The sequence below is a fragment of the Dendrobates tinctorius genome, unplaced genomic scaffold, assembly GCF_039654945.1.
Source record: "Dendrobates tinctorius isolate UK_male_01 unplaced genomic scaffold, ASM3965494v1 ptg000144l, whole genome shotgun sequence".
Taxonomy (NCBI): Eukaryota; Metazoa; Chordata; class Amphibia; order Anura; family Dendrobatidae; genus Dendrobates; species Dendrobates tinctorius.
This window is the reverse complement of record NW_027361811.1, coordinates 463,254-487,370: the sequence shown is the minus strand read 5'-3', so window position 1 is coordinate 487,370 and position 24,117 is coordinate 463,254. Positions and strand designations below refer to the sequence as shown.

At 45.0% G+C, this 24,117-nt stretch overlaps 1 protein-coding gene across 4 annotated transcripts in view; it reads right to left on the bottom strand.

Moving 5' to 3' along the window:
- The window catches only part of SLC35D2 (solute carrier family 35 member D2), a 207,241-nt gene that overhangs the window by 151,072 nt on the left and 32,052 nt on the right, over positions 1-24,117 (bottom strand). For all 4 annotated transcript variants that reach the window (XM_073545946.1, XM_073545948.1, XM_073545947.1 and 1 more), the window contains one exon: positions 5,121-5,189. In XM_073545946.1, the coding sequence (XP_073402047.1) occupies positions 5,121-5,189 (69 nt within the window). The remainder of the gene's footprint in view (positions 1-5,120; positions 5,190-24,117) is intronic.

The following is a 24,117-nucleotide window of genomic DNA, read 5'->3' as shown; positions in this document are numbered from 1 at the left end:
TAGATCCACGAAACGCAAGATTACATGTTGCAAGTGTTAATGTCACATTCAGGATTCTTTCAAGAACTTTACACCAAAAGCTTCTTTCACTCCACATTTTTGTCGAAAACGTCTTCTAAAGTACCATGTTTCCGCCATTGCTCATCAACTACACAAGTATGTGTATGGCTTTTGGATGCTTCATGAACTGAAATACATTTTGAAATATGCTTCCAGTCTCGAACTCCGGTTGTTGAAAACGGTAATACACGATTTCTGTATTCAAGTGCTGTGACTGAGGGAATAGCCAACATGGCAAGCAGTAAACGCAATCAAATTTTGTTGAGTAACATAACCAACTTCTTTTAAGCTTCAACCCTGACTTTGTGTTGATAAAATAATAGTTACTTGAAAAAGATCGACCTTGTTGATTGATATCCTTGGGAAATGGTCCGTCAGGCTGTATTGGACCAGACGCTATCAGCCTACGTTTCTTATCTTGATTTTCAATCACAGTAAGAAAGGCGTTGTAGTAGGCAGAATCTTCATCTTCCAAAAAATGTAGTGTATCATTGGTTGGGTCTGTTATATCTTCTTCGCCTATGAATTTTTGGTTATTCCAGTCATTATCATTATTAAGGTTGTCTTGTTCCAACGTATCTGAATTTAATTTTTGTGAGATTTCAATATCATTCCCTGTTGAGTGGTTTTCAACATCCAGCGATTCATGCTGCTAAGTTCTTCGAACTTTTTTCAGCCTCCAAGTTTCTTCTGTTCTCAGTCTGTCCTTTTTTATTTCCACTTGGCTGGTGCCGAATTCGTTTCATAATAAACGGTTTTATTACCACACACACACAGTACCGTATTCTCCTTTTCCGGCATATAAGACTACTTTTTAACCCCTGAAAATCTTCTCAGAAGTCAGGGGTCATCTTATACACCAGGTGCAGGGTGCCACCTACTCGCAAAGAGACAGCACAGTGCGGCTGCCCCACATATGTGCACTGTGTCCAGCCACTCTCTCCAGGAGGAGAGAGACTGGAGCTGACATTTCTGCCTCCCCCAGCAGGTGCCAGACATCAAATACTACAACCCCCGACCGCAGGTACAGCAGTCACTATTGCTCCCTCCCGGTTGTGAGGAGAGACTGAGTGGGGGTTGTACACAGCTCTGATTATTGAAAACAAGAGGCAGATGACTCACTGAGAAGATAGATACTGCATGACCCGGAGCCGGGAGGAATGTGTGATTATGGAGACTTCTTCCTGACCTCCTCCCCTCCCCCTCACAGCAGTATAGACCTGCAGACTGGAGAGGGGCAGGGCTTCTCACAGTTTGTCACAGAGATATTTGTGTCTGCTGAGACTGTCTCCTCTCAATGCTGAGAGTTTGTTACAGTGTGCACTGTGCCTGCCTTGCCAACTCTCTGTGATCTCCAGACTAACATATTGTTACAAATCTTGTGCTATGACACTCTCCATGCCAGTGCAGGTTTCCATTCATTGACAGCTGGCAGAGCTCCTGGAAATTATTGAAATGAGAGTCTCCTGTCCTCCTGGTGACATTGTCTGACAGGAAAGTTTGCCCCCTGTACTCCCCCAAACCCCCCCATCTTGACACAGGCACAAACCCCTCTCCATGTCACCTACCCCCTCACGGTGCTGGCACATCTCAATCCCCATATTCCACCCCCCTCCACACGATGCTGGCACATCACCCCTCTCCATGTTTATAGTATATGGAGGACTATGGGGGTGCAGTATACTATATAGAGCACTTTGATGGTGGATTATAATGGGTGACTATGGATGATGCACTATAATATACGGAGCCAATTGTGGGGGGCATGATAATACTTGAAGGACTATGAGGAAGACTTTAAACTTTATGGAGGGCGATTTAAAGGGACACTGTCACCAGTGTAACTTACTGGGCTGCTCAGTGTAGTTTTCATAAAATCTCTGTTCAATCAGTTTGAGATTAACATTGTAGGACTAATCAAATAGTCCAGCACATTCATTTACTGCTAAATATGAAGCAGGGAAAACAGTAATTATATTAAAATTACAGCAAGCAGCTCAGTAAGTGACACATCGCTGGAATCCGGGTCTCTATCTCTACATTATGCTGCTATCAGATGGGATGGCAAAATCCTGGTGACAGTGTCGCTTTAAGGCTGTGTGGGGGCCATAATACAGTGTGAAGAGATGTAGGGGCCATTATACTGTATGAAGGGCTGTGTGGGGTTCACAATGGGAATCATACCGTAGAAGAGGGGTAGTCTTATACGGCGAGTATATTCCAAACTCTATATTTTAACTGGAAAAGTTGGGGGTCGTCTTATACGCCCAGTCATCTTATACGGCGGAAAATACGGTAATACTAAATACTATCTACCTACACACGCACTACAACTACTATATGCGACACAGACTACACTGACAATCCGACACTGGCCGCTGACCGATGAGCAATGGCCAATGAGCAGTTCAGCAGTTGGGGTAAACAAGATCTCAGTGTCAGTGCACGTCGCGGCCGCTGCCTGAACTATTGGCTGAGTCACCGCCTGGCATGACACCACACGATCAGCTAACAGTCTACTGTCTGCCATAGAGCTCCTGTTACTAAGCGAAATAGCGTTTCCCCGTTTAAAGTATAAACGAACAAAAAACATTTACGCTTGCACTTTCATGGATCTTTTCGTTATTTTTATTAACTTTAAACTCGAATAATATAGGAGCTGGGTATTTTATGAGAAAATAAAGTATTAAAATACAATTTTTTATCAGCAGTTTGGGGCCCCTTGGGTGGCTGGGGCCCCGGGGCAGTGCCCCGGCTGCCCCGGTTGTAGTTACGGCCCTGCTGTGCGGTGATAACAAGCTGGATGGTCCCTCACCTTTTGAGTCCCAGGATATGATAACTGTGGTTTCCATAAAGAATTTCAAATTATTATTCATCTGATCACAGAACATTTTTTAAGTTCGCCTCAGTCTATTTTAAATTAGATTTGCCCAGAGAAGATAGCATAATTTCTGGATTGTGTTGGCATATGGCTTACCCTTGTATTTGCGTATTGTACAGGAAACGGTGTTCACAGACAATGATTTTTGGAAGTATTACTGAGCCCATGCAGTGATTTGATGGATCACCTAAGGGCTACCATTAGCCTTGTCCCTTGGGCACATGGATTTCTCCACAATCTCTGCATCTTTTCAGATTATGTACTGTAGATGGTGGAATATTCAAAGCTTTTGCAGTTTTTCATTGAAGAACATTCTGAAATTGTTCCACAATTGTTAGAAGCAGTTGATCACAATTTATGAACCTCTGACCATCTTTGCTCGTGAGAGACTCTGCCTCTCGAACATGCTCTTCTTATATACAGTCAAGTGACTTTTGTTAACCCCAGCTGTTTGTTACACCTTTCACAACGTTTTTGAGATGTGTTGCTGTCATCAGTTTCCAAATTAGTATTTTTTTTTTCAATTGAAATTCTGTTGTGAATAAAATATGGCTATATCAGATTTACAAATAATTGGATTCTTTACATTTTACACTACGCCCCAACTTTTTTTGGACTTGGGGGGGGTGTAATAAAATTCTATTTATTGCAAGATCAGCGATAGCACAGATATGGATGTAAAATTAGTGTCCATTTATATCTGCTTGATCTTTTCAATTAAGTTCAACCAATGTTAATGAGAGAATTGTAATCAGCGTGCAAAGAAACTTGACTGCGATGGTTCTGTGGAATCAATAGTACAAGGTAGAAATAGGAAATGAAAAGTTAATCATTTTTACCCTCTCTCTCTTTCTACCTTTCCTATTTAAGGAAGTGGGGAGGCTTTGAATGGTGGGTGGGTTTTAATCATGTAGCATATTATTTTAATTTTATGTTTAACTTTTGTACTGTTCTGTGAGATTTTCCTTGGATTTTGTTTTCTCATACTTAAGTTATATTGTATTACTTTAAGTATACTGTATTAGAGTTTTAAAACACACATAATTACATTCAATAGCAATAAAGCATTCCATGGTAATTCTTATTTCTTTAAATATATGTGACCAGATTTTAAAGTGTTGCTAGACAAGTCTGAGTGAATTCAGCCTGTGTGAATATAAACCTACTGATTTCAATTAGAACATTTAGGCTGTGTGCCCACGTTGCATTTTTTAAGCGTTTCTGCCGCTGCAGAAACGCTTAAAAACGCTAACAAAACGCACTCCCATGCAATCCTATGGGATTCCGCAGTTGCTGTGCCCATGCTGCGGATTTTTTCCGCTGCGGAATCGCATAGCGGTAAATCCGCAGCGAGTCCATTAATTTTGCGGAATCGCGGCGATTCCACCGCCATAGGATTGCATTGAAACGCTCACTTTATGCATGTGACTATGTCCACCATGCTCTCCTCCATGCCCTGGGTACCATATTCCTGTAAAAAATAGAATTAAAATAAAAAATAGGGAAATACTTACCCCTCTGTCAGCCCCCAGAGTCCTCCCAGCCCTCAGTGGTGCTGCCAGAAACTTCTGTTCCCAGGGATGCATTGCAGCGAGACCGCTACGTCATCAGAGGTCATTCGCGCAATGCATCCCTGGGAACAGAACTTGCTGGCAATGCCGCTGACGGCCGGGAGAGGGTAAGTATATCCCTATTTTGTATTTTTTTTATTATTTTTAACATTCTATCTTTTACTACTGATGCAGCATAGGCAGCTTCAATAGTAAAAAGTTGGTCACATTTGTCAAACACTATGCTTGTGTGTGACCAACCTGTCAATCACTTTTCCAAGCGATGCTCCAAATCACTTGGAAAAGCGCTAGCATTCTGCAAGCTAAAAACGCTTGCAAAACGCTTGTGTTTTGCAGGAAAATGCATGCGGAATTTTACCCGCGGCAGGGAGTTGTGGAAATGCTGCGGACAATTCTGCAGCATTTCTGCAACGTGGGCACAGCCTTAGTAGAACAATTAAACACAATGGTAAAAAAATGCAAATGGAATAAATCAAGTACAAGTAAACTGAATGAAAAAAAACACCTCAGTGAAACACATATGGCTGAGTTATTAATGATGGCCTTTCACAAACAAGAAAGTTGTATACAGAACAGATATAGGGAAAAATATGATGACGGTATCTTACCTGGCTGCTATAAAAGCTCCAATTACAATAGCTAAAATGCTTAGTGTAACAGATAATGAATATCGTTTCCTGTGAAGTAGAAAATGTGCAAATAAGAATTTGGAAGAAGTCAGTCATTAATACATGTAATACATACAATAGATAGGATCATGAAAAAAAAATAAGTTCACCCCTTTTTAAATTCTATGGTGTTATGTATCATGAGATGATAAAATCTGATTTTTCAGAGGATCTTAAAATTAGGCAAACACAATCTCAGAATTACACATGTCAAATTTTACCGTTTCATTATTTAAAGAGGTTGTCCACTGTTTTTTCATTGATTACTGCTCATTGGAATAGGCCATCATTGTCTGATCTGCCAGGGTACGACACCTGGCACCCCCGCCAATCAGCTGTTATTGGTGGCAGAGGCCACCAGCAGTCAATTGCACATCCACCTCCTATTGATTTGAATAGGAGGCATATGTGTAGTACCCTGGCCGCGGCCACTACCAGAAAACGGCCAGCTCCACAAGTGACTACTTCCGGCCAGCGGCCCCCACCCCCGACAACAGCTGATTGGCGGGGGTGCCAGGTGTCGAACCCCCGCAGATCAGACATTGACCTATCCTTAGTTTAGAATCATAGAATCGTAGAGTTGGAAGGGACCTCCTGGGCCATCTGGTCCAACCCCCTGCTCAAAGCAGGATTCGCTAAATCATCCCAGTCAGATGTCTGTCCAGCCTCTGTTTGAAGACATCCATTGAATGAGAACTCACCACTTCTTGTGGCAGCCTGTTCCACTCATTGATCACTCTAACTGTCAAAAAGTTTTTTCTAATATCTAATCTGTGTCTCCTCCCATTCAGTTTCATCCCATTGCTTCTAGTCTTTCCTTGTGCAAATGAGAATAAAGATGATCCTTCAACAATGTGACAGCCCTTGAGATATTTGTAGACAGCTATTAAGTCTCCTGTCAGTCATCGATGAAAAAGTTAGTGGACAACCTCTTCAACAAAAACTAGGATAAACTGCAAAAGCAGTATGCGAAAAGTTAAAGGGACTATCCGAGACTTTGTTTACTTTTCCCCATGGGGCTAGAATTGCCAGCTACCTTCCTATTCTGCAAGACGCCAATCTCTACCAGCACAGAGAGGTCACAGACTGCTCCTGCTAGCGAAAAATGGAGAAGCTACGGGTATCGGAAAATGACGGAAATTTTTTTTTTTTAGCAAAGTTTGGAATTTTTTTCACCAATTAAATAAGAACATAGACATGTTTGGTGTCTATGAACTCGTAATGATCTGTAGAATCATAATGGCAGATCAGATTAAGCATTTATTGAACCTAGTAAAAAAGCCAAAACAAAAAACAAGTGTGGGATTGCACTTTTTTTTGCAATTTCACCGCACTTGGAATTTTTTTCCCCTTTTAAGGTACATGACATGGCCATATTGACAGAAAAATAAAAAAGTTATGGCTCTGGGAAGGAGGGGAGCAAAAAACGAAAAAAAAACCGCAAAACCAAAAAAAGCTCCAGAGGTTAAGGGATTAAAAACATCAGCTCAGCAGGCAAAAAATAAGCTCTAACCCAACCCCAGATCATGAAAAATGGAGACGTTACAAGTTTCAAAAAAAGGTTTTTGACAGCGGCATTTAACAGGTTAGCAGACACGGGTGGATCGCGATTCCTCCCACTGCTGTTAGTGGCACATGTCAGCTGTTCAAAACAGCTAACATGTGCTGGAAAAGATGTGGGTTCACCGCCGGAGCCCACATCAAAGAGAGGGTGTCCGACATTGTTGTATTATTACGGCCGATGTCGGAAAGGGGTTAAATAGTGGTACACAAGAAAGCAGACAAAATGTATAAAATATACACATCAACAAGGCTATGTTACATATGTTAAATGTAAGTAACCCAACCTTTAGCTCAAAAAATGTGACACACAAAATGGTGTGAGCGAGGAGACCCCACGCATAGCGCCACCAAGAGGTGAGGCTTCCTCAGGGATAAAGTAAAAATTATGGAGTTAAATATCTTTTAAAAAGTCATCAAATGTGAATATCTTTGCAAAGGAGTCATCTAGAGCAATAAAGAAAAGAGTGGTAGAATCAGGGGCGCTCAGGGATTTTTACAAGGTATTTGACTCAATATTTTTGATAGAACTGTGAATAAATAGAGGCCCCAAACCTTTTTTTTTCATTATTATTACATCCTGATATGCAAAACCATAGAATTCAGAGAGGGTGTGCTTTATTTCCCTTGTGACCGTGGATAAATAAGGTTTTTGGCCTTGAGTTACAATAAAAAAAAAAGAGAAGTAAAAAATGTAAAAATATCTAGTCTACAAACAGCAGATGGTGCCGTCTCCCTTTACAGCGATATCAAATGCTCAGTAAGTTATTCAGGTGATGGAAATAATGAGAAGTTGCTATACGAGATGAAACAAGATTTTCCCGTGAATTATATTTTTCACTGCAAGACTGTATTTCTCGTTTAATGTTTTTTTTTAACACATCCGTATGACATGCATCAAATTTACAAGACCAAATACAGTTTCCTATGTTAATTGCAATGGAGCCATAAAAAACGGTTGCCATACTAATGGTGTTCACATGGCAACCATTTTTTTAAGGCACCCATTGAATTTAATAGGCGAGTCTGATCTGAAAATGGATCAGAATAGCGGATGCTGCAAGTATTTACACACCAGCCATTGGTCCATTTGAGAATATACTCATGTGAACTATGAAATCGACGGACATTGTTTTGTGTGCCGTCTGTATATGTTCTGTTTTGCATGCGTACTGCACACAAATATAAAATGCATTAGTCTGAACAAGCTCTGAGGCTGGTTTTCACACTTGCGTCTTTCGAGCAAAAAAAGCATGCGTTTTTTTTTCCTATTCTTAATATGGGTGCGCATACACATGCGTTTGTACGCGCTTGTATGCGCATGCGTTTTTTTGTAGTGTGCGCTCGGGCACACAAAATGCACTCTGTTGCATTTTTTGAGCGCCGGACTTGCCCCGAAAAAACGCATGCGCACGCAATGCGTTTTTTTTTTTCACCCAACCACCCATTATAGTCTATGGGTGCGCTGACGTGCGCATGGTAATGCACACGTCAGCGCAAAAAAAGCGCACAAAACCGCAAAAAAATGCACAAAAACGCATGATGCGGTTTTTATGTGCGTTTGCACTGCGCACGGTGCGCAGCGCAAAAAAAACGCAAGTGTCAAAGTAGCCTGAGGCCAGTCTGATAAAAAAAATTGCAACATGCACTAGTCCGATCCGTTTGCCAGACCAGATTAGTGGTTACAAATAGCAGGCAGCTCCTGCGCACGTCCACACTACGTGCGTGCCTATACGGTCAAGAGGTGCACAGTTAGGAAGAATACCAAGGCACCTGTCCACCATAGGGACCCATTGTAAACAACTTTATATTGCATGGCAAACTACTTTTTGCACTGGCCCTGTATGCTATGCTTTTCCTATGCAGTTAAGCAAATGATAAGCCAGAACATAACGGCCAGAAGGAGAACGAAAAAACATACTTTTGGCCTCTGTCTGGTTAATGATCACTGGTCGTAACATTACAGCATACGTCAGGAAAAGCTCAGGCCGTTTACTGTAGGCAAGTGTACAAACAGTGTGCTCCTATCCAAAGATGTCTGTGTAACATTGCCTGGGCAATTTATGTGCCTGTGCACCTAGCCTGCAGTAAATGTCTGGAGCTTTTCCCAATGTATACTGTAACTTTACCATAGGAGACCATTAACCAGACTAGGCCTCTGTCTGGCTGGATGCATCGGCATACCATTTAATTGTATAGCAAAGGGCAGCAAAACGCACTTACTGCATCTATACATAGGGCAACTGCAAAGACACTGTGCAGTAAATGGTTCTTTACAATGGATCCCTAAGGTAAACGATAGCCTCAGCATCTGTACTAACTGTGCACACCGTCATGCATATACCTCTTGAGCATATACACCCAACAGTGGGCACAGATTTAGTGTGGACCCAGCATACCTAACCCACCCAATGCTGGTTATGTATGTCATTAGTGATAAAAGAACATGCTTATATAAGGTCTTATACAATCATGTTCAGGTGTTAATAGAGTATCTTCGTTGTTCTCTAATAATATGCTCGAGTCTCGGCTCTGTTCAACAACCGCAACATATGCATGGATTCAGGGGCGAACATACCACCAGTGCAGCTGCACTGGGGCCCGGTGGTGCAGGGGGGCCCCTGCAGAGCGGCTTATAATGAGGGCAATCTGGCCAATGTGGGAGCCCATGGCCAGATTGCTTTCATGTGCGTTGGGCAGGGAGCGATCCATGCTGCGCTTCTTGTCTGACACAGTCACGTAGCTGGACGACGTCAGCATTCGACACACGGCTGTGTCAGACAGAAAGCTGCTGGCGACGATGATGCTGCGACTGCAGGGGAACGTGTGGAGTGGTGAGTGGTATTTTTTTAACAATACATTGGTGGGAGGACAATGATGGAGATGATGGGGGAGAGCAATGATGGGGGTGGTGGGGAGAGCAATGATGGAGGTAGTGGAGAAGGCAATGACGGAGGTGGTGGCAGAGTGCAATGATGAGTGTGGTGCTGGAGTGCAATGATGGGTAGGGTGGTGGAGAGGGCAATGATGGGTGTGGTGGAGGAGAGGGCAATAGTGGGTGTGGTGGTGAAGGCAATGATGGGTGTGGTGGGGAGAGGGCAATGAAGGGTGTGGTGGGGAGAGCAATGATGGAGGTAGTGGGGGAGAGCAATGATGGGGTGGTGGGGGAGAGCAATGATGGGGGTGGTGGTGGGGAGAGCAATGATGGGGGTGGTGGTGGGGGAGAGCAATGATGGGGTTGGTGGTGGGGGAGAGCAATGATGGAGGTGGTGGGGGAGAGCAATGATGGGGGTGGTGGAGAGAGCAATGATGGGGGTGGTGGAGAGGGCAATGATGGGGTGGTGGAGAGGGCAATGATGGAGGTGGGGAGAAGGCAATGATGGGGGTGGAGGAGAGAAAAATGATGGGGGCGGGAGAAAGGACAATGATGGGATTTGGGGGGAGGTCAATAAGAAATGTGAGGGATTGGGATGGGAGTAAGGGGGACTTATAATCGACTTATGAACTGTGGGAGGGGGAGGAGGACATTAAATATGGATGTAAAATGAATTGGGTTGTAGAGCAGGGTGATAAGCCCCTGATAGTGTTCTCCCCATTTCACAATTCATTGTGATGCTATCGGGGACTTAAAATGTATTGGGGATGGGGAGAGGGTAAGGTGCATAATGAATTCAAAGGTTGGAGAAGAAGCTGTCAGGGACTTGTAATGAATTGCAAGGTTGGTGGAGGATGCTCAGTACCTAATAGCATCTTCTCCTATCCCCAAAATCATTATGATGCTATCAAGGACTTACAATGAATGATGGGGACACAGGAGAGGGACTAAGGCTATGTGAACACGTTCAGGATCTGCAAGAGAAAATTGTGCTGCATATCCTAATGTGTTGGCAGGAAGAACGCTGCGAAAAAAAAATTGTCACGTTTTTGCCATGCTTTTGCTGTGTATTGTATTCTGTAAAACCTTGCATGTGTGCACATAGCCTTACAGATAATTGGGGAGAGTCACAAACTGAATAATTTATATTATTGGGAGTCAGGGATTATAGTTAATGGGGGGCACAGTGCTGCTTATCATTTTATATATTTAATGATGGTACATATCTGTATTCAGGGGAGAGACACATGTATGTATAGAATGTATGTGACCTTGTTATTTTCAAGGCTGCAATGATCACCGTGACAAGACGAGTCATGGCTGGGAGATGTCGACATGAAGGTTTGACCAGATGGAAAAGAAACAACAGAAAACTTTTTATTAGATGAGAGATCAGCGGTAAGTGCCTGGATGTAAATATTATTCTGTATCTGTTCTGTGTAATAATGTTATCGGTAAAATCCCTTAGGCCACTGTGATGGTGTGATATGTTATGTGGGTATCATTTTGTGTATATTTATATTTTACGGATTTCCATAGTGTTCTCTTGTTGCCCTGTATCATTCTGTGTATTCCCCATATTGTCTAGAGTCTCAATTACCTTCCAAAGTCTGATAATTGAATTAGCTCACTTACTATCTGCAGCCTGACTGTATCTATGCCTCTTGATGAACCCCCTGTAGTGCCTTAAACCCCAAGGCACCTTTGTCAGGTCGGGGAGGCCTGAAAACAACCCCAACCTGTCTGACTACCCCTGGACATGAGGAGGGGGCTGGGGAGGACAGGAGCTGGTCAAGTCAGATGCTGTGTGGTGATGATCGTGTGAAGACGGCACGTCAGAGAGAAGGGGAAGCATATGGACCTATTTTATCCTCTGTCTGCCAGATTATTGGACTCTCATCTAGTGATGGGCGAGTCCTAAATTACTCGGAATCGCTTGACTCTAGCGAGTCTGAGCCCGGGACTCGCTACTCGTTGCGAGTCTAGCGAGTCCAATGTTAATGAATGGGGAAGCGAGTCTTAGCGAGTAATGTGCGATTTACAAATCGCAGATGTGTCTCGGAAAGCGCTTACATTGGCGATTTGTAAACCCCACTCGCAACAGTTTGTTGCTGCTGTGTCCGAGTCCAAACTCGCATTTGTTTGTCTTATTTAGCGCCGATGAGGCGAGGGAAGCGATTTTCTCTAGCACACACCATGCTTTGAGCAAACAGGAAATAATCCGAGTCGAGTTGACATACGCACACACACACAGAGCAATACAGAGCAATCATGGCCCGTGTCACTGTCAACACGCTGCAGTTAATTGATCTGGTGGAGGCTCGGCCCCTGCTTTGGCTCCCCACTGACCCTGCCTATGGGCATAACATCCAGCGGACTACAGCCTGGAGGGAGATCGCTCAAGTGATGTTCCCTGCACTGCTACGGCCACGACCTCGTCCCTTTGCAACCTCTTTTTTGGGAAATTGTGGTTTTTGTGACATTGTTGACAAATGCACAGTCACCGAGATGGAGTTAGGTGGTGCTGTAGGCGTCACTTGCTGGCGGGGTAAGTGTGTGTGCTGACACCTAGCAGTGAAGCTGCACACTAGTCCCTGCACTGTGCACTGCACTGTAAGGCTTGATCCTCCCCGCCTGCCTGCCTACAGTCTACACAGTACTCCTCTGTCCTCCTGGTAGCTCTCAGAAGAGCTGTTTGGGTTTAATATAAGGAATCTTGAAGTTTCCCTACACTAACTGACAATCCCTATGATCTGCTCAAGCATCTACCTCACCCTGCTCTATCTCAGATCTCTCAGGAATGTAGAGGAAATGGCGGTGGAAAAGGCTTATATACAGCCTCGCCTCTCATACATGACATAGGCATCACGATGGACAGAAGCCAATCATAGTCCTGCCACAACCAACATTACTGAATATGATTGGCTAACATGCTTGTCCATCTAAAAAAGTTTTCTGACCTAACACGCTAGGCTGTCTCGGAAGCTTTGTAGGAACATAACAGATTCTATATTTGCGAGTCCCGAATCCAGTATACAGGACTCGGGATTCGTAGACTCGCTCAGACTCGCTCACAATCGCTGTGTGTTGACATAGGCTGTCTTGGAAACTTGTAGGAACATAACAGATTCTGTATAAGCGAGTCCCGAATCCAGTATACAGGACTCGGAATCGTAGACTCGCTCAGACTCGCTGTTGACAGCGATGTGATATAGCGAGTCTAGCGAGTGAGAAAAAAAAACTCTGACAAAACTAGGATTGCCATTGACTTGCATTGGACTCGTTACTGTGCGAGTAATCACTGGGAGACTCGCCGAGTAACGAGTCCAGCGAGTCCCTTACTATTCGCCGAGTAACGAGTCCTAGCGAGTAGACTCGCCCATCCCTACTCTCATCTCCTTGGACATTCATCCTGTTACTGAACTGCATTTGTGTTCTGGACTATTGTATCCTCAGTGTGGTGGACTGTTTATGGACCTTTTAGTTTTGCCTATAATAAAGGTCTTGGGATTGTTCACACTTCCCGCGCTCTGTTGATTGTGTGGTATCGGAGGAGGAACAGTGACAGCCACATTCTCATATTCATGTGAAATGTCCGTGTGCTTCCAGACTTTTTTAATCAGACGGCACACGGACTCGTGGAGTTCTATAGGTCTATTCACATATCATTGAAAATCACGGATCTGAGAACGAGATCTGTGAGGGTCAGAGAAAGTCCTATTCTGATTTCGATCATGAGGAACAGAATAGGACCTGCTCAATGCATCAGTAAAAGCATGCAGCACACCGACACTGCACACAGATACAGAAATGTAGTCTTAATACAAATAGCATAGTCCGTTAGTATACAGGGTACTCACGTATTATGTATAGCACAGTCCATTAGTGTATAGTGTCCTGTGAGATAGCGCTGTCATTCACATAGGGGATTCTCACATAGCCGCCACAAAACCAGATCCGGCACGGGTTTCCATAAAACCATTATAGTCCATGCAGTTTATTTATGCAGCATAAACCAAAGCAAGCAACATAAAGTTCATATCAGCATAGCGTCCTTGACAGAGCTTCTCTCTGTCCTCCCTGTTGTCATACAGGTTGGCATACACAGGCTCTTCAGCCTCATAGTTATCTCACCCACGTCAGGGTTTCCTCATGGCTGTTTCTCTATGCTGTAGACATCCATTCCCCCCAGGGAATCATCAGGCACGTGCAGCCATTACACACAGCCAGTCCACATGTTGTTAGCCAGGAGACACATCTCCCAGCGGGACCTTTCACAACGGACCAACCACGTCCCTGCATTCACCACATGTGACCTACCCTGGCCACCTTATATGGTCCGTAGCCACACCCACCGGGTCACATGGCTATGACCTCATCACAGGTCCTTGAACCCTTCACACACACTTTGCAGCAGCGTTCTTAAACACACCTCTGGGTGGATTTGTAGGTAACTGGGCCACCCGTCTCCCCAGCTACCTGGAGACTTCTCCCGAACACATTGACATAACACGTCAGCAGGATCACTGCTGATGAACACACACATCAGTCTCCATCTCAAGGCCACCCACCTTGAGATATTTAATGGTCATTCATGACTCTGCCATTCATCCTCTCTCCTCGGACATCCACACAGCGCCCCCTAGTGGACACAGTGGTCACTACACCACATACCTCCCCCCTCTGTTCAAACCTGTGGGGTTGAACACACAGTGTAACCCCAGGATCTCGAGACCGGGCACTCACTATACCTTGCCCCCCAGGTCGAGAGAACCGTCTCCATCCGTCATATGGCCTCATTCCTACATTAGGCCTCCCCGCCCCCAGCCGTCCAAATATCGACCCTGATCTTTGGCCCTCCAGTCACAGCCTGTCTGCGTCATCAGACACTGTTTAGTCACCACATTCCACTCCCTGTTTGTTCCGTTCCCCGATCAGCTCCCCCAGTCAGTACGGTCAAAAGTCTTAGTTACGCCCACTGTCTGGACTGAGTCTGACTCATTCAGCGTCTCACAGGAACTACGGTCTCTCAATGTCATCCTGCCAGTCGAACTACCACTTGCTAAAACTCTTCGGCCAGCTGCCATGTCACTTCTTGGAGGAACCGTTCGGGTCTTTACATCTTGGGTTGAAGGTGGCCGCCACCTGGTATTCCGTACCTCTTTATTGATTCGCCGACGGTCCCACCTCAACTGCTCAATCTCTTGCAGGTACCCCACTCGATACTCCACGAGCATCCGAAAGTCTCTCAGGCTCTCCATGGAGCCAACCACCATGATGGGAATCCTACCCACTTCACTGGATACCTGGTCTTCATCCTCAGGAGGGATCCTCACCCTCACCACACCGGAGATATTGACAAGGTCTTGCATTAGCTTCCCGAGTCTTCCAACGATTCTCCCAATCAGAGCTTTGGGTACCGGAACCACATCTTTCTGCAAACCCAGCCGATCCATAGCCTCCTTCGCTAACTCTAGGCGCCGAGAAGCTTTCATATTAATCCGCCTGACCAGCTGTTTTGTGTGGAGACATTGTAAATGCATCTCTTTCAGGACAGCTACCCGATTTGCTGTGTCTTCCCTGGCTGATATTATCACCAACTGCCGAGTCTCAGGTGCCCAGAGCACCTTACACGCCTTGACTGCCTCCTTAAAAGCCTCATGCAGACCTTCCTCTGCACAGGCTTCTTGCATGTCTTCGGGTACTTTGATTACAGATTTGAAGGTCGTGGTCTTGCTCGCTTCCTGGACAGAAGACTCTGGCTTTACCACGGATACTTCCCTCACTACAGTTGACCCGACCGGGTGACTGTCTTCTTCAGTCCTTAGCTCACAAACTTCACAAGAGTTTATCTCTTCATGACCCTTTGCCATGATTGGTACTGGCAGTTCCGTCTTGTTGTCACTCGCACTCACCCGCGGTAAGTCTTCGTCCAACTTCCTCTCATGCTGAAGATCTCTTACAGTTTCTTTGAGTTCTTCCATCTCTTCCCTAAGGGTCTTGTTCACACTTTGCCAGGTGGACAGGTGACCTCTGAGCTCCAAGACTTCTTTCTCGAGCTCCTCCACCCTGTGTTCGGCCATTTGTCTCAGGACTCTTTCTCGTTTAACATGTTCATCCACCTCTTCTCTGAGGGCCATATCCAGTCCTTGCCACATTACCATGTGACCTTTGAGCTCAGAGACTTCTTTCTCTAGCTCCTCTAGTCTGTGCTCCCTGTCTCTCTCAGAGCCACAGTCACCCCCAGAGTCTGAGTCACCCCGACCTGCCGAGCAATCCCTCCAGTTACCTATTAACCGTGCGAACACTCCAGCCGTTTTATCAACCAGGTCCACGTCAGTCCTGTCACGAGATGTCAGGTCCGTCCATTGGGCCGACATACCCTTTTTCCCGGTTACTTCTACCTCTGACCTCTCCACGTCAGGAGCCATCACCGTCTTAGTATTGGTTAGCCCAACAGTAGGAACATCTGCACCCTCCTGGCATATGTCATCAAACCAGACAAAGTCTCGGCCCCCACTCCAAGGCATACAGTAAGTCTGATGGTATACTGCCACCTTGGCACTCACTGCCTCCGAGCCCCTCAAATATTACTGTCTACCGCATAGTTCACCGTGACCCCATGTTTACAGCGAACCTGGACCATTTTCTCGGTCAGACAGAAAGTTAGAGGAGTTCCTACCAGAGTCACCTGGCTCTTTGAGTCCAACCGTCCCGAGATTCCTTCCCGGTGTAGCATCACAGTACACACTTGTGGCCAGTCCTCACCCGGAAAGAATTCTCCCACATTCTGGAAACGACATACACATACACTGCGATTCCTCTTTTGCCACACCGGCCCCTTTCTGGACCACCACCATAATTTGGGTAACCGCCCACCTCTGGGACTCCACCTCTTTGTGGGCTACCACCCAATCTGGGACTCCACCCCCTTTTGGGCTACCACCCTGATTTGGGACTCCTCCCCCTTTTGGGCCACCACCCCCTTTCGGGATTTCTCCATGTCCGTTATACCGGTCTTCTCAGACCACAGTTCACACCACACAGTTTATGTCTCTTATGATACCATACAAGTCCTTGTTGGCACCACCACAGCTCCTGCTGTCACCGATCACTGACACCACCGGCTGCTGTTCACACACAGCTGCTGGTGTCCTCTTTGTAACCCCGCCGAGTTACCGGAAGCCGCTTGTCCCCTTCGTAACCCCGCCGAGTTACAGAAAGCCACTTGTCACCTTCTTGACTCCCACTGAGCCACTGCAGGCTGAGTGGAGAAAAGAAAAAAAACACACCACACAAAACTCACGTGTCCTGTCTGTGTGCTATTCAGGACATTCCGTCTCCGCCTGAGACCGTCCAACACACAGGGCGCACCGGGTGCAATTCAGGGAGCGACCCTCCTCGCAGGGTCTCCCCACACACTGGCCTCACCAAGTCCAGGGGCTCGGCGGGTGTTCTTCAGGACATCCGTCTCCGCCTGAGACTGCCCAACACTCGCGCCTCACCAGGTCCAAGGTAATACCACGTGCTCCCGGGTTCTAATTCTTTCTCCTAGAATCTCCCAACACTGACCTTCCAGGACCTTTCCTCACTGAACCCTCCAGGTACACAGTTTTACTCACTGACCCAGGTCAGTACCACATGAACACCAGTCCGTTACCTGTGTCGGCCACACAGGTCCTCGGGTACCTCTTCTCCGCAAAGGCAACCTAGCAATCACCAGTCTATTTCTCCTGGGGAAGCAGCCGCACTGGGCTCACCGATCCGGACAGTGCTTTACTCACTAGGCCGCCCCACGGTTCCAGAACCACAGCCGGACAGTGGCTTCCCCAATTGCAGGCCATCACCGGCTCTGCTCACACATGTGGCCGGTCAGCATATTACACGGCTTTCTCGACCATCAGCCCTCCTGGCTCAGCGTTGCCCTTAGCCACCGAATTTTGCAGTCCTCTTCCGTTGCTCCCAGCAACAAGGCTACAATATTGCCCTTTGCAATCTCCACCAATTGTGAGGTAGCACTGTCATTCACATAGGGGATTCTCGCTTAGCCACCACAAAACCAGATCCGGCACGGGTTTCCATAAAACCATTATAGTCCATGCAGTTTATTTATGCAGCATAAACCAAAGCAAGCAACATAAAGTTCATATCAGCATAGCGTCCTTGACAGAGCTTCTCTCTGTCCTCCCTGTGGTCATACAGGTTGGCATACACAGGCTCTTCAGCCTCATAGTTATCTCACCCACATCAGGGTTTCCTCATGGCTGTTTCTCCATGCTGCAAACCTCCATTCCCTCCAGGGAACCATCAGGCACGTGCAGCCATTACACACAGCCACTCCACATGCTGTTAGCCAGGAGACACATCTCCCAGTGGGACCTTTCACAACGGACCAACCAGGTCCCTGCATTCACCACATGTGACCTACCCTGGCCACCTTATATGGTCCGTAGCCACGCCCACCGGGTCACATGGCTATGACCTCCTCACAGGTCCTTGAACCCTTCACACACTTTGCAACAGCGTTCTTAAACACACCCCCTGGGTGGGTTTGTAGGTAACTGGGTCCACCCATCTCCTCAGCTACAACACGTCAGCAGTATCACTGCTGATCAACACACACATCAGTCTCCATCTCAAGGTCACCCACCTTGAGATACATAATGGTCATTCATGACTCTGCCATTCATCCTCTCTCCAAGGACATCCACACAGCGCCCCCTAGTGGACACAGTGGTCACTACACCACAGTACTCACTTATTATGTTTAGCACAGTCTCTTAGTATATAGTGTACTCACTTATGTATAGCACAATACCTTAGTATACAGTGTACTCATTTATTATATATAGCACAGTCCCTTAGTGTATAGTGTACTCAATTATGTATCTCTTAGTGTATAGTGTACTCACTTATGTATAGCATAGTCCCTTAGTTTATAGTGTACTCATTTATTATGTATAGCACAGTCCCTTAGTATACAGTGTACTCAGTTATTATATATAGCACAGTCCATTAGTATATAGTGTACTCACTTATTATGTATAGTGCCATCCTTAGTTACATAGTTTCTTCTTTTATTAAGTATAACACTGTCCCTTTTTACATACCATCCTCTCTAGTTATATTGTATATGGTGCGTCCCTTGCTATGGAGCTCTGCTGTTATGTACAGCACTGTCTCTTACATAGTGTATTCTTGTTATTTTTGTTATTCCCAGCGCCCTCTTTTATTACATAGTCCTCTCTTGATAGAATATAAAATGATTTCTGATGGGACAGCATCTCACCAGATGACAAGTCCATCAGCTCATCTTTTAGAAAAGAAGCTTTCCCATGCTCCATCAGTCGCCATTGCATTATATATCTAACAAGAGAGGATGGTATGCAATAAAGAACAGGGCTCTATATAATCTGATATGTAAAGGACAGAGCTGTGCATAACAAGAGTGTAATAAGGGATGGTAATATACATAATAATGGAGACTATGTAAGTGTTAGGCGTCGGATTTCTGCGTTTACTCCGCAGGGATCCAGACCCTCACATTCTGCAGTCTCCTGCTGTTTATCTACTGTAGAGGAGATTGCAGAGGAGATTGCCTTGCAGCAAATCTCTCCTGAGGCTAATGGTACTGTCACACTTAGCGATGTACCAGCGATCCCGACCAGCGATATGACGCGGTCAGGATCGCTGGTACATCGCTAAGTGGTCGCTAGTGAGCTGTCACACAGGCAGATCTCACTAGCGACATCGCTGGGGACAGGGATCGCTACTTACCTGTCACACTAGGTGATCCTGCATCCTCTCGCCCGGCTCCACGCGTCGCTCGTCGTCACAGCAGGAAGCGCCGCAGGAAGCAGACGACGAGAAACGGTCCAGGACGTTCTCGCTCGATCAGCGATAACCAGCGGGGGAGCCGGTCGTAGGTAAGTATCACACACAGCGATATCGCTAGCAATATCGCTATAACGTCACAAGTTATAGCGATATTGCTAGCGATATCGCTTAGTGTGACAGGCCCTTAAGTCCTTCTGTCCTCCTACTGAGCATGCTCATGGAACGATCTCCCATTGGAGATCGGGAGTCATGTGCTCAGGTCCCGCTCCAGATCTCATTGGTCCATCTCAGAGATCTGGAAGCTTGCGGAAGGTCCCTGCTGCTATAAAAGGCGCGCATGGCTGTTCCGCCATGCACTAGTATAGACTTACTTGCTGCTGTGTGTATGAGGACGGATGTATGATTCTGGTGAATGACTCATTATAAAACCCCTTCCCTCTGATATTACGTATGTGGTTAGGGACTGAGTTAGAATCAGCGCCATCGCTCCTCTGCTGCAACATCCACAGCTGCTAGCATCTAACATTACGCTTGCGCCTTAGCCTTGTCGTTTAGCAGCAGTGTCCACGCCGAGCTGCAGTAGCAGCTCCTTTGCGTCCGCAGTTGCGACGCTCCACACACGGTAGGTCTAGACGGACGTAGTGCCGCCGTCTTGGGATACTCCTGTGACCTGATACCGTGTGTGCATTTTTACTGAGTATTGAGACCTCAACAGGCTCAGTTTTTTTGTATTTGCTCTGCGCACCAGGGTGAAGTTTAACCCTGTGTGCACTACCGCCATATTGCTCCTGCCACCACTTAGCAGCGGCTATATCACCTACTGCACGGTGGACCCTGAGCGGCGAACGCACTTCATTATTATTTTTATTTAGTGCGTTCAGCCGTTCCTAACAGTAAGGTGTGTGTGGCTATATATATATATATATATATATATATATATATGTGTGTATATATATACAGTATTTGTTGCCATAAAAGGAGGGGGGCCTAGACATATTTCTTGCACAGGGGCCCCGTCAGTGTCTACCCATGCATGGATTACCTGTTTATTAGAAAATCCCTGCATGTGTTGCGGCTATCTAACAGCTGTGAGACATGAAGCCGCAGGTACTCGGAACATGTTTTTCGAGCATGCTGAAGACACTCGGTTAGCACCCGAGTATGATTGGATAAGACCTTATCCGAGCACGTTCGTTCATCACTACAGTAAAGGTCATCTTAAGTCTACATACAAGGCTATCCTCTAGCTATAATCGTGGACAATTGCAGTTTAAATATTTAGTTACATTTTAATAATTATTGAAAACAAAAATGAATGATCAATAAATGTATCTCTGGTTTCGGAACATTATGGAAAAGTGATTGGCTCTAGTGAATCCCAGTGGCCTAGATGTTACATACAGTGGCTTGCAAATGTATTCAACTCCCTTGGCTTTTTACCTATTTTGTTACATTATAACCTGTGTTTTAATATTTTTGTAATCCATTTTGTGTGTGATGCATCAGCACTAAATATTCTAAGTTGGTAAAGTGAGAAAAATGTATGTATAAATTAAATTTATGGGATCAAATAACTAAAAATTAACATGCATATGTGTTCACCCCTTTTGCTATGAAGCCCCTAAAAATTTCTGGTGCAATCAATTATCTTCATAAGTCACATGCTTAGTGAAAGGAAGTCCACCTTTGTGCAATCTAAGTGTCACATGTTCTGTCAGTATATACACACCTTTGCTGAAAGGCCACAGAGGATGCAACACCATGAAGCAAGAAGCACCACTAACCAAACAACACCATGAAGAGCACAGAGATCTCCAAACAAGTCAGGGACAAAGTTGTTGACAAGTACAAGTCAGGGTTGTGCTATAAAAAAAAATTCCAATCTTTGATGATTCCTAGAGCAACATCATATCTATTATCATCAACTGGAAAAACATGGTACCACCACAAACCTGCTAAGAGAGGGCCACCCACCAAAACTCTCAGCCCAGGCAAGGCAAGGAAGAAATTACTCAGAGAGGCAGCACAGAGACCAAAGGTAACCTTGAAGTTGCAGAGTTCCCAAGCAGAGACTGGAGTATCTGTCCATATGAACACAAAAAGCTGTATACTCTATAGAGGTGGCCTTTATGGAAGAGTGGGCAGAAAAAAAAGCTTTTACTTACACATTAAAATTGGAAGACTCATTTTGACTTTGCCAAAAAACATATGGGAGACTCAAATGTGTGGAGGAAGGTGCTGTGGTCAAATGAGGCCAAAATTTAACTTTTTAGTCAACAAGGTAAACGCTATGTCTGATGCCAAACCAACACATCTCATCACCCCAAGAACACCACCCCCACAGTGAAACATGGTGATGACAGCATCATACTCTTGTGATGTTTTTCAGAAGCAGGGACAGTGAAAAAGGTCTGAGTTGAGGGGAAGATGGATGGTACTAACTACAGAGATGTTCTTTAGCAAAAACCGTTTCAGTCTGTCAGTGATTTTAGACTGGGACGGAGGTTCAACTTCCAACAAAACAATGACCCAATGCATACTACTAAAGCAACACTTGAGTGGTTTAAGGGGAAACATGTAAATAAATGTTTTAGAGTCCCAGACCTTTATTTAATTGGGAATCTGTGGTCAAACTTGAAGATTGCTGTTCACCAGAGGAAACTGTCTAGTTTGAAGGAGCTGGAGCAGTTTTGCCTTGAGAAATGGGCAAAAATTCAAGTGGCAAGATGTGGAAAGCTCATAGAGACTGTATCCAAAGTGACTTACAGCTGTAACTGTGGCAAAAGGAGGCTCTACAAAGTACTGACTTTAAGGGGGTGAATAATTATGCACACTGAAGTTTACAATTATTTTGTGTTATTATTTGCTTTGCAAAAAAAGAAAACAAAGTGTTGACAGTTTTAGGCATGTTCTTTACATGACCTGATGCAAACCCTCAAAAAAAAGTGAAATTTGAGGTTGTGAGGTAGTAAAAGATGAAAAAAGCCATGGGGTGAATACTTTTGTAAGCCACTTTATATTTCACACAATCATCTCCATAATATGCCCAATGTTTGATGAAAAAGCATAGTTTAATTTTTTTACTTTACGGGCTCACTAAAGGGGTTAACTAGTGGGACAGATTTATATTGGACGCAGCGATACCAAATATGCGCATGTTATTCGTTTATTTTTGATCTTCCATTAAATATATGTATTTCTTGGTATCATTTTTCTTCATTTTTTCTTCTTTATTTTATTTTACAATTTTTAAAAACTTTATTTTTCACTTTTTTACCTTGTCCCTTCATGGGACATCAAATTTCTCTGCCCTGATTGCTAATCTACTCTGCAATGCTTTTGTTTTGCAGAGTATTAAAATCAGTGTCTTGTACACAGATAGGAGGCATGTTAGCTCCAGCTCTGAGCAGGAACTTACACGTCACCGTACCTGGGTGACCCAGTGACCATTTTTTGGCCTGTGGTCACCATGGAGATCATCAATACAAAGCGATCGCAGCTCCCACCCTCCCTCTGCTATGCCAATCTATGTCACTGTCACTATTGACAGCTGCATCAGAGGGGGTAAATGCCCATGATCGGTGCTAGCACCAATTGTGGGCATTTCTGTAGGGTGTCAGCTATAATATATAGCTGACGCCCACTGATGATCACGCTGGCTCTGCGAATGAGCCAACGCGATCGTCCCACCGTATATGTACGGCGATTTGCGGGAAAGCACTTCCTGCGACAAGGTACATGTACGGCGGATGTCGTGAAGGGGTTAAAGTTATTAAAGGAGTTGTCTGAAACCTAATTAATTAGAGAATCATATTAAATTGCATGTAAGTACTTTTCTAATACACTTCAATTTAAAAAATTCTTACTGTTCAATCTCTAACTTCCTGTTTTCTTTTTAAGCATCACACAATGCACTGGGTATTCTCATCAAGGGACTGGTGCTGTAGTCACTGCCACAGCTGCTGTCCCCATCCTGAAATAGATAATCATCAGGAGGGAACCCTTTCAGGGGTTGGGCCATCTCTGCTATACTGAACATGCACCGGTTTGCCATACCGACGCATGCTTAGTATGCTGTCCTTGTTCACTGCTGTGATACTTTCATTGCATACTGACAGTGCGCTCCCTCGCCTGCTATAAAAAGAAGTGATGAGATGGCAAGCTTGTTACTTCTCTTTATAGCTGGCGAGGTAGCACACTGTCAGTGACGAGACATAAAGCGAGTGCTCTCCTGCTGGCTCATGACGGAAAGCACACTGAGTGAGCAATGAGAGTAACACAATGGCGAGCAGGGACATGCTCAGTTTAGCAGAGAATAGCTCAGACCCTGAAAGGGTCAGTCCTGAAGACGATCTGTTTCAAGGTGGGAATAGCAGCTCCAGCAGTGACAGCATGCCGGGAGACTTGAAACCTCATTAGATGAAAGAAAAAAAAAGGAAAATACAGATATGAAGTTAGAGTAGAGAGGGAACTCTAAGGAATTTTTTTTAAATTGAAGTATCGTATATTAGAAAATAATTGTTTTGCTTTTTTTACATAGAGCTTAATGTAAAATTCAGTTTTGGACAACTCAGTAAACCTTACAGCTATAAGAATGGCAAAGGGCGTATTGAATTATTTCAAGCATTCTTTCTAGAACAGTTGATCAATGCATCGATCATCAAG